Raw genomic sequence first — 11,672 nt, forward strand, 5'->3', positions numbered from 1 at the left:
TTGTGGGACGCCTCCCTTTCCCATATGCCTTTCCAGTATTGTTCAGTCTCCAGCCTTGGTGGGTCTGCTCTGTTGTTATTACCCTGCCATTGGGAGTATTGGGAGTACACGTTAGCTGGTTGAGTGGAGAAGAGCCGGTTAATCCTCTTGGCTTCATTCTCTCTTTAGACTGACCTAGGCTTGGAGCCTTTGCTTCGCAGTTTCGAGTGCCACACACACACGCACGCACACACACCCCCACATACATACAGTACATATATGTATATCATAATACACATTACTTGTAGTAATTTGAATTACTGTGTAATTCAAATTAAATATGTATTATGTAGCAGGGGCCCAGGGGCCATTTGAGGCCCTTGAAATGACTTCTGTCCCTGGCCACAAGTCAAGAATGGTCAAAAATTGGTCAACAAAACAGAAATTGTTTGTTTTTCTTTCAATAAGGCAACAGTTCTTAGTCTTTTATTTTGGATTTTAATGATGTACAGATTTCACAAGACAAAATTTCACAACATTCTAATTTTTGCATTTTTAATTTAATGTATTTTGTGGCTCATCAGTAGCCTAAAGTTAAAGAGAAGTAAAGAGAAGTAAAGACTTCACTAGTCTCACGAGTGATGTTCATGGAATGTGGGAGTAAGTTTTGTTGTAGGATTATATTTTGTTCAGTTTAAACATATATACTTTCAATGGATTAGCAAATCAAAAAGAAAACTATGTTAATTGATTTCTGTTTATTCAAAGAGTTTAAGTAATTTATATCAGTATTCAGTCATTTTTCAGACTTGATGCAGCAGAAAGCCGCTGAACGTGGTGTGGTAGTTGTTTCCCCAGACGTGGTTGTTGGCTACTAGCTGGAGGTAGACCTGGTCTCCCTGCTGCAGCTCCAGAAGAGCCGCATTGCCTCCATTATCAGCCCCGTCATTCGCTGTCTGCTGGTCAGAGCTCAACACAACAATCTCGCTGTTCTTCATCAGGTGGACGTACGAAGGATGTAATCCTGAGGCGTGATAATAGAAGGCGAAGTGGTATATTCCTCGAACGGGAGCAACGAAGACACCTGTGGGAGGAAAGTTTTAGTCAATCAAGTGAGTCGGACTTAATGGTCCTTCACATTTCTAAAATGTATATCACAAGAAAAGTGAAATCTTAATGGCTTTCACTCCATAGGCTTTTACTTCTTAAATTAATGACAGCTGGCTGAGTTTTCTGAAAAGCTAACTACATGTATTTAGATTAATATTTTTGTCTGACTTTAATATTTTGAATGCTAAACTACATATAGCTGTATGATCAACTGAACTTACCAGTGTGCTGGTTGTAGGCACTGCCTATATTTGTTATCACGGTTCTGAAGACCAACGTTTGGTGTTGGCTGAAGGGTCCAATGGCTCCATTCCCTCCTGTCGCAGCACTGAAAACTACCTTCAATGCTTCTAGATAATAAAAAAATGAAACTCAGTAAAACTTCTAAACCAGGGGTCCCCAAAGTCAGTCCTCGAGGGCCAACATCCTGCATGTATTAGTTCTCTCCCTGCCAGTAGTAACAACCTTTTCAGCATGCCAGTGTTTTTCTTTGGCCTTCTAATGAGCCATCATTTGATCCAGGTGCGTTAAGCCAGGGAGAGAACTAAAACATGCAGGATGCCGGCCCTTGAGGACAGACTTTGGACACCACTGTTCTAAACCAATCAAAAAGAGAGTTTACCTTTCTCTTTAAGCACCAGAACCTGGCTTTCGGTCTCTTTCAGTTTTGTTTCTACAGCTTCCAGTTTTGCTTTCACAGCACTGAGCTCTTGGTGGAAGAGAGACGAGTCAGGACAGCATGACTGAGTTCCAGCAGACGTTTCTGTTTCAACAACACTCTGGACCAGAGTTAAACCAGAGATTAACACTAGGACACAAAAAGTGAAGTTCATGTTGATTCTGTCTTCGAAACCTCGCACTGACAGCAACCCTGATTCTCGCTCTTTTATGCCTTTCTAATGCTTTCTGTCTCATGCTGATTATTGGCAGAGTGATTGTAGAGCCCACCCACTAAGCAACATGCTCTGATTACATAGAGCACTGCTCAGAAGAGCTGCTTTATCGTAGTGGCCTGAGGGTTGTGACATGTTTTCAATTGCTTAACTTGACCTTAGCGACCTGAAAATCGATAACCAAAACCAAATACTTTGATTACATATAATAAAGTAGTTTTTTGTATCTATGCAAAAGGTTATTAGACTGTGGAAGAGTTTGAGGATAAAGTAGCGACTGTGGACATTTTGGTGCTGAGTTTTGTGTTGGTTCTGTTGGACTGGACAGGGAAACACAAGCTTAGTTCTTGACTCTGAATTGTAAAGTTTAGTGGAATGACGGAGAACGTCTGCGATTAGCGGGAAAAGCTGAGCTTCATGTTTTTTTTGGTGTGTTTTTATATTTTCAGTTTCCTCTTTGTAAAATACAGAATTTTAGGTGTTCGAGATCAGGACAGCAAGTTCAGGAAGAAGCCATGAACTTTCTTGTTCATCAATAGCGCCTCCTTCTGGATGTGTTTTTTTTGTGTGGTTAAATCAAAATGCTACTTCATGAATACACATGCAAGAAAATTGTTCAGACTCAATATTTATGTTCATTAAACACACTTGACTTTAAACCAACGACAAATAAGTTCCAAACAAACATGTTCTTCAGAATGTGTTTAATTATAAGTTCTTGTGACACAAAGATTTTTGTCCGTAAATAATTTAGTCATTTAAGAGACACCACATTGATTGCGGGCCTTTTTTTTCTTATCTTAACCACTGAAGCCTTAAAAAAACATATACAAGTACAATCAGATCCATTTACAAATTCTTCTAATAAAAAGTGTTGTAGACATTCTTTTGCTTTCTCTACCGTTCTTTAAAATGTCAGAATTTACAACTGAAAATCAGAAGTAAAAAAGAAAAATTGTAAACTGGAATGGTTTATTGCAGAAATTATTCCAAGATCATTCTTCATCAGGTACAATTTGAATTCTTGATTAATTCCGATGTGTGCACATACAATAAATGACTCGAGGGTTATTAAGATAGAAAATTTAGTTTGGAGACAAGAAATCTCTTATAAAGCTTATACGTTAAGTGTATAGTAGCATAGCTTATATAGTTTATTTCAGAGTTGACGCAGAAGAATGCCACTGAAAGTGGTGATGTGATCGTTCTGCCAGACATGACTGTTCGCACCCAACCTGATGTACACGTGGTCTCCTTGCTGCAGTTGCAGGAAAGCTGCATTGCCTCCATTATCAGCCCCATCATATGATGTTTTGTGGTCATAGACAGTCACAACAACCTCATTGTTCTTCATCAGGGCTAGACTCACAACTTGTGATCCTCCGGCATGACAAAAGAAGGTGAAGTAGTATATGCCTGGAACTGGTGCAGCAAATATACCTGGGAAAACAAGATCTAGGTTTAATAAATATTATGAAGCATGATTCAGCATTTTTACATAAGGAGGTTACTCATTTGCGTTGGTTTGGAGAGTATGGTCTAGCCTTGGCTAGCATGCCTATGCTGTAAACCAAATAGATTGCTGTCCATTAGCACAGATAGGGTAGCATTAGCCTTGGGTATGCTGGCAAATAGCAGGCGTAGCCTGGCCAGCCATCACTTGTTCTTTTTCTTAAAAAATAGTTAGTGTGCAATATCTGTAAGTGTAAGACATTAAATGCATCGATGTGTTCTTGTGATATTTTACTGTGATCCACGGTGACACCAAGCGTAATTGGTGTCACAAATTTAAGAATTAGGTGTGGAGGCTCCTTACGGTCCGTCATGATGCATTTCCAGTGTATAACGGGATGCGATTTGAAGACGCATCCATCATGTCCGACAAATAGGCCGCCAACAGAAAAATGCCTTTGGTGTGAACGCATCATTAGTTGTGTACTATTCAGTATGTTTATGCTTGATGTCATGTATTACAGTAAACTGTCAAAAGAACAGATGTCAATGCATGTAATGAATGATGTTAACAGATATAATATGCCAATTACTTTTCTTGATGTTTTCTTTAAAGTAAGAAGTACAAGTTTCAGGTGACCAACATTGTCAAGTTGGCCTACCCAATGCTAATGTTAGCTTTTCTCTGCTAATGGACAGCAGAGGAAGTAAGAAAACCAGTGGGTGACCAGCATGCTAGTCACTAGCTTCTTCAAAGCTAGCAGAATCTCCTTCTCATTTGACAGTGGCAGCTGTTCAGTTATCGGTGCCCTCCTGTTAATAATTTGACCAGTAGCTAGCTTCAGAATAGATCTAGCCTCCTGCATTGAGGAAGTATTCAACACTGGGTGTACTTTAGTCTTAATTTTGGCAGTAATATCGTGTCTTAAAGTCTTGGATTTCCACAGGTGGAGAGTTCGCAAACCTCTACCTTAATGACTGACACTACAGGTATTCTAATCAAGAAATATATAATTTACATAATGTAATGACCCACCTGTGTGCTGATTGTAGGCATTGCCCACATTGATTATTACTCTTCTGTAGATTAATGTTGTGTCTATGCTGAGGGGTCCAATGTGTCCACTGCCACCAGCTGCAGCACTAAATGCTATGTTGGACACTTCTAAATAAAAAAAATATATGTATTAAAAAAAGCTGTAGACTGTTCCACTTATTTAGTCATATATGTCTTTAAAATGTCCAAAAGCAGACTTTACCTTTCTTCTTCAGTTCTAGAACCTGGTTTTCAGTCTCCTTCTGTCTCGTTTCCATGGCTTCTTGTTTCTCTTTCATGGCTCCAAACTCTTTGAGGAACTTACACATATCAGGAAAGCATGACCCAGTTTCAGTAGCGACTTCTGTTTGAGGTAAACCATCCTGGGCCAAAGTTAAACCACAGAACCACAGTAACAACCACAGAGTGAAAGTCATCCTGGTTCTGTTACACTGCCTCTAGTTCTCTGACTTGATGCTGTTTGGTGTTTTTATAAAGCTTCTGAATCTCTGATTAATGGTTAACTACTGAGAAATCATGTTGTGTTTACTTTTGCAGTGTTGAAAAAGTTTTTGAAAATCTGTGTTAGTACTACGTTTTCATACAGATGTACATAAAAATATCAATATAAAAATATCAACAATAATTATAATGAATAAAAATTTGAACCTAAATCAATAGTTAGGTACAAAAATAATTATTGTAGTTTAAAGTAAGCTGGAGGATAAAATGATATCACCACATAGTTAACTATTAAAAATGTTCAAAGGTAGTCATTAACCATCAGTCATTTTGATTAATATTACCAAGCGCTGACACTGCCTGATTACCAGGAAATGTATAGCCAAGCAGCTTTTTTATCTCTATCAGTGATAACTACATTTCACTGATAGAGTGAAACATAGTTGTGTGTGAAACGTAGTTTCACTCTGTGTGAAACTACTGACAGAGTAGTTTCACACTGAACTTATGCTGGTATTGCTTTATGAATACCAGCATAGTGAGGTGGAATATTATAGAACAATAAACAGCAACACTTATAGAATAAAAATAAACAACTTCTCTCTAATTTACACAGCTAGAAGTTTCAGGACGCTGGATCTTGAACACTGGCATTGAAGTCAGTCGGTAGTAATAATACTATTCAAAATTTTAACATTTCTGTTTAAAATATCCCGTTGATCTTATGTAAAAAAACAAAAAATCTTACTCATTCAATTCTGGGTTTTCATATCTGCAAGACATAATCAACAAATAAAGGCTTGAAATATTTCACTCTGTGTTTATTAAAATCAATTTCCATCAAGTATCAAATATACAACAGAAATCCACAGTGTAAATTTTATTGTTACGTTTTTGGATGCTGTGAAATTATTTGATTACATTTTAATTTTGTTCCTTTCTGTCCTCTTTTTTTCAGTCACCGTTCCACTGAAGGTTATTTTCCTGAGCTGCTTCCTGTGTTTGACCAAGTTACTCAATTGTGGGATTTTTATCTATCGTTATCTGGAGAGATTCCACTTTTGAAAGCCAGAATTTTCCACTGCTTTAAATTGAAAACGAGTCAAGTAACACTGGCCATTTGGTGCAGCCCAAAAGTATTCACACCCTTAGCACATTTAAATGTAAATGTTTTTTCTTCAAACTGCTGTTTGAACAACTGTTCAAACATCCACTTGTTTATCCTGTTTTTTAGAGATTCATCTTTGACGATGTGCTCCAGTGTTTCCAAGGAATCAAACTTTTATGTATTTAAAAGAGTTTGGAGCCGTGTGTGTGTGGGAGTGTGTGCGTGTGTGTGTGTGTGTGCGTGTGTGTGTGTGTGTGTGCATGTGTGTTTTGGTGGTGGGGGAGTTGATTGATTTTATGCTAATGACATTTAGAATGATGACATTTTATGCTAATTTTTGACAAAATAATCTTCAACACGCAATGTGTTTTTTGACATCATATGTATATGAAATTTACTGGGGGTTTTTAATAGCTACTTCTTTTACATAGTTTCATTACAGTTTTAGAAATGCCTGACTTTTCTTTTTAAATTTACTTTTAAAGTCTTTCTAGGAACATTATGGTTTTCAAGACGTCTAACTGTGGACTTAAGTCTGTCAATTAACCCTTGTGTTTACAAATGGGGTTCAACCATTTGTAAACACACCCGTAAACCTTGAATCATTTGCCACAGTCCTCAACGTTTGCCTCAGTCCTTGCACGCACAAGGGTTAAGTACAATTCAACTGAAAGTGTTGTAATAGAAAACATCGACAATAAAATGTCAAAAGCATTAAGTGTTGTGAGGTGCTGTCAATGATAATTTTACACAGTATCGCTACGGCTCATCATCTCAGTCCATCGCTCCAAAGAACTGTTGTAAATGGCATCATAGAGAAGCATGGTGATTATGACATGGTGAAGAGGGACTGTTAGAAAGGCTATGAGATTGTTAGAGTCAAGCGGGTGTCGTCAGCAGTGTCTCACCTGGTTCTGAGTGGAAAAGAACCAGGTTGTTGCTCAGTGGTCCAAAGTCCTGGTTTTTTCAGATGAAAATAAACTTTTCTGATGTTTGTTCCAGCTGAAATTTGAACCTTTCTGTTGCGATGCCAAAGGTATCATGAGCCAGTTCAGTGACCATGATGTTACTGTACATGTTTGACCGAAGCCTCATAGAGAATCTATAGTGTTCTGTCTGGAGCAGGAGTCCTCAAGTTCAGGGATTCAGGGTCGGTTTTCTGAAACTTTTAAATGTCTCCCTGGTTCATCACATCTGAATTCAATGGCTGAATTACCTCCTCAGTTAAAAGTCAAGTTCTCCAGAGTCCTGCTGATGAACTCATTATTTGAAGACCCTCGTCGAGAGGAGGGTGAGAGAAAGCAGACCCAACAATACAGATGTGTTGAAGACCAACATCTAATACTTTACTGGCCTAAATCTTTTGCACATTTTATTTTTTTAAGCCTTTGTCAGCATGACGATGGAAATTAAAATGTAATGTAATTATGTAATTTCTACAGCACTGTACAGTTTTCCATGAGGAGATTGTCCTGTGGTTCCTTTTCTACTTTTTTTTCTCTGCATTTCTGTCTTTTTCTTTCTGAACCTGAATCACCATGGCATGGTCCATCAATAAATTACAGCAAAAGCGTAAATGTGAATTTTGTAGTCTCTTCCCATGACTAATCAATTTGACTGTCTATAATTTGACTATAACTTATTATTTTGAGTCACTGATATGTTAACTGAGAATTTTGAGAGCTGAACTAAGGATTTTTCAAGCAAACAAATTCTATTTTTGCTGTTTCTACAAATTGTTTTGAGAAATCCACTTACTGTTTTGTAAATGCCAACAATGACTTGTGAAATTCACCAAAAGTGACTGAGAAAAACTGACAGCATAAATCGTCTCAGGTGTATCTATTTTTTTGCCTGTATGAAAAGTGTACACATTTACAGCTTTGTTTCTGCTAGCTTGCAGGAATTGTAACTTACATAAATGGTTGAAGACAACTTATTAGTCTTCATGAGACTCAGATAAATGGTGTGTATCTATTTCATAAATTGCCTAAAACAGTTATATTTGTTTTTATTTGTTTTTTGTTTGTGTATTTTGTCAGGTTGCAGAGAGGATCACACCTGTCGACAACAAACAAAGGTTTAAGAACTACTGAATTTTCAGTCAGAAATGATCACACCGCCTGGTTGAAGTCTCCATATGCAAGTCAACAAAGATGAAACAAACATTTAAGAGAATTGTGCATTTCAGTGATTCTTGAGAAAAGGGACAAAACAGGTCCTATGGATGAAGCACAAAATTTGAATAAAATATACACAAAATATATTTTTTTCAAATATCTGACTAAACTAACCTGGGTCATGTGAGCACAACAATGTATATTTTCCTGGTGTTTGCTGAATATTTTTTTCATTTTAAACATTGTAGTCGGTGGATGATGCCTGTCCAGGAGCAGAACTCAATACATTATAATAGTTTAAAACAATTAAAGAAATACTAAATTTATATAATATTACAATTAAGTATAAGTAGTCATATAAATAATTATAAAAGTATCAATAAATTGAATTAAAAATCTTTTTTATATATTTTCCAACTCCATTGAAATTTGTCCCTAGTTTTTGTCAACACCATCAGAAATGAAAAGAATGTTAGAAAATCAGGCATTATTGGGGGCACCAGAACTTCTGAGGACCCCATGACCACTTTCCTTCTCTTCCTTTGCTAAGAGGGCTAGTTAGCTCTGGTTAGCTTATGTTATTTAGTTTTTTCTTCTTTTTATTCCTAAGTTGTTTGTCACAACTATGATGTGTCAACACCATAACTGACAATTTATAAAACTTTGATGAAATTTTGTGAAATAAAAGCTTAATTTTGGTATAATATAAAGATTTCATGGATCAGATGAGCTACAACATGGCCTCCTTCAGAATAACATCATATAAATTGAGGTAGTTTGGCTTTTCGTCAACTCCGTCAGATGTCAACTCCATCAGAGTTTTTGTGACTCTTTCAGTGAAATTGTTGTCAAATCTCACTTAAATGTGCAATTAATTMATTTTAATGTATTTTACATAAATTGCATTACTTCACATGCATGAAGTTTTTCATTTTACTCACTAGTTTGTCACCACATTCAGTTCTGTGTCAACTCCGTCATGCAGTGTCAACTCAGTCAGATGGACTTTTTGTTGTTTTTTGTTKTAAATAATATTTATTTTGTTTCTTGAGAAGCATTTATCTGTAAAATGAGTAAAAATATCACTAATAAGGTCATTGAAAATGATTTTTTATTCATTTTTTGTCAGATGGTGATGACAACGTTATAGGTCAGGTCAATTAAAAATGTATTTTTTTTTAAAAAAGGTTGCAACTGGGAGCCTGCACCTTAGCATCTTTACATTTCCAAAACATTATTTGTCATATTTGCATACATAACTTTCTGTATAGAAATGCTGACAAGTTACACTTCCTTGTGTGTTGTACTATAATTGTTATGGTAAAATTCTGGTAAGAACAGAGACCAGTAATTTACCATAAGGTTTTTTGGGGGGGGGGGTTGCCATAAAATTTCAATATATCATACAGTCTGGCCGTGTTTTTCACTTATGTAGAGACTATGCCTCAGGCAGTATGACCGTATTTACTATGGCAAAACCACATTTAAATTTTTTATTTAACATATTTTAGGAAATACGGTATTTTACCGTATTTGGGAAATACGGTAAAATACTGGCAGTTTTGGTTGCCAGAATTTTACTGTATTCTTAAAAAATGATAAAATACTGCATTTTAAAAATACTGTAAAATACTGGCAGTTTTGGCTGCCAGAATTTTACTGTATTCTTAAAAAATGGTAAAATACTGCATTTTAAAAATACGGTAAAATACTGGCAATTTTGGTTGCCAGAATTGTACCGTATTTTAAAAATACAATAAAATACTGCATTTTCAAAATACGGTAAAATAACTGGCAGTTTTGGTTGCCAGAATTTTACCGTATTCTTAAAAAACGTTAAAATACTGCATTTCAAAAATACTGTAAAATACTGGCAGTTTTGGTTGCCAGAATTTTACTGTATTCTTAAAAAAAACGGTAAAATAATGCATTTTAAAAATACGGTAAAATACTGCATTTTAAAAATACGGTAAAATACTGGGAGTTTTGGTTGCCAGAATTTTACCGTATTTTAAAAATACTGCATTTCCAAAATACGGTAAAAAAAACTGGCAGTTTTGATTGCCAGAATTTTACCGTATTTCTAAAATACAGTAAAAAACTGGCAGTTTTGGTTGCCAGTATTTTACCGTATTTTGAAAACACGGTAAAAAACTGGCAGTTTTGGTTGCCAGAATTTTACCGTATAAAGACGGTAAAATTCAGGTAAAACCACAGCTGCCGGTTTTTTACCGTAAATAGAGGCCGTTTTTTTTTTCAGTGTACAGTTTACCATTAATCCTGAAACCTTATAAAAACAGTAAACAGGATCAAGTCAATCAGAATAACAGCGACAGCATCACAGAATCAGGATGACTTTCACATTGTGGTTGTTAGTGTGTGTCTGTGGTTTAACTTTGGGTCAGGATGTTTTACCTCAAACAGAAGTCGCTACTGGAACTGGGTCATGCTCTCCTGATATGTGTACGTTCCTCAAAGAGTTTGGAGCCTTGCAAGCTAAACTAGAAGCCACTTTTAGTGGCTTTCTTTCAGAGGTGTGACCAAGTCACTGTGGTGCAAGTCTCAAGTAAGTCTCAAGTCTCTGTCCTCAAGTCCGAGTCAAGTCTCAAGTAAAGACGGTCAAGTCAAGTCTCAAGTCAAGACAGGCAAAAGTCGAGTCAGGTCTCAAGTCAGGAACCTTTAATTTCAAGTCATTTCGAGTTGTTTTTATTTTAATTTTTTTTATAATTTGCAATTATACATAAAATTCAAATAATAGACCATTTGTTCTTTTTAAAATCTGTATTTATCTCAAATGATAGGACATGTGCAGCAGAACACAAAGTATACATTTTTTTTTAAATTGGACCTCTTTATTGCGCAGTTCTGTTAAACTTGATATTCAATTAAAAAAAAGTTTTCAAAAAATGAAATAAGTATATATGAAGTTATCACAAGTAAATTCAGGAAGGTCTTGTGCATTTATTTTTTTGCTTTTATTTCGAGGTATGTTAGTTTCAGTCCTCTGTAAATATGGGCTAGATATTCTAAACACAAAATTTATTTGGGACAGTCACTGTATTTGGTCTGTTTTAACAAATAAACCACATGAAAAAATCAAAATCATTGCAAATAAAGTGGAGTGGTTTTGAATTTGACGATGTGATGGTAAAATAAATATCTGTCAGGCCAAGTGTGTTAAATCTACAGCCAATTTCACATCTCAATATTGATAAAAACATGTTGTGTGAATCAAGCTGGTCAGAATCACTAAACACAAAATAATGATCTCATTTTTTTATGTCTTACTCAGTTAACTATCCCACTTAGTGTTATATTCAGGGTCAGTGAGATTGTACAATTTTTATTTTCACAGAAATTTTTGAAAGATGGCCAAAAAAAACCCGGTATTTTCTTTTTGTTTTTCCAGCAAAGCTGTACTACTTGGAAATGGGTTCTGTGCGACATGTGACAGTCACGCCGGTCAGTGCATTAAGTCAAAAACAGTTGACTTAATGCACTGACTGCAGTAA

General features: G+C 36.0%; 2 protein-coding genes across 2 annotated transcripts; both read right to left on the reverse strand.

Annotated features, from left to right (window-relative positions):
• Nucleotides 1-423: 423 nt before the first annotated feature.
• LOC103472740 (complement C1q-like protein 2) lies at nt 424-2,056 on the reverse strand. Its single transcript, XM_008422561.2, has 3 exons — nt 1,712-2,056; nt 1,311-1,439; nt 424-1,063 (listed from the first exon to the last, which is right to left on the reverse strand). The coding sequence occupies exons 1-3, from the start codon at nt 1,920-1,922 to the stop codon at nt 783-785; spliced, it is 621 nt and encodes a 206-aa protein (XP_008420783.1). The 5' UTR covers nt 1,923-2,056; the 3' UTR covers nt 424-782.
• A 618-nt stretch (nt 2,057-2,674) lies between these two features.
• Nucleotides 2,675-5,023, reverse strand: LOC103472741 (complement C1q tumor necrosis factor-related protein 3-like). The gene is made up of 3 exons (XM_008422563.2): nt 4,694-5,023; nt 4,471-4,599; nt 2,675-3,422 (listed from the first exon to the last, which is right to left on the reverse strand). Exons 1-3 carry the CDS (start codon nt 4,905-4,907, stop codon nt 3,142-3,144), a joined length of 624 nt encoding a protein of 207 aa, XP_008420785.1. The 5' UTR covers nt 4,908-5,023; the 3' UTR covers nt 2,675-3,141.
• Nucleotides 5,024-11,672: the final 6,649 nt, after the last annotated feature.

Source organism: Poecilia reticulata, linkage group LG11, assembly GCF_000633615.1.
Source record: "Poecilia reticulata strain Guanapo linkage group LG11, Guppy_female_1.0+MT, whole genome shotgun sequence".
Lineage (NCBI taxonomy): Eukaryota > Metazoa > Chordata > Actinopteri > Cyprinodontiformes > Poeciliidae > Poecilia > Poecilia reticulata.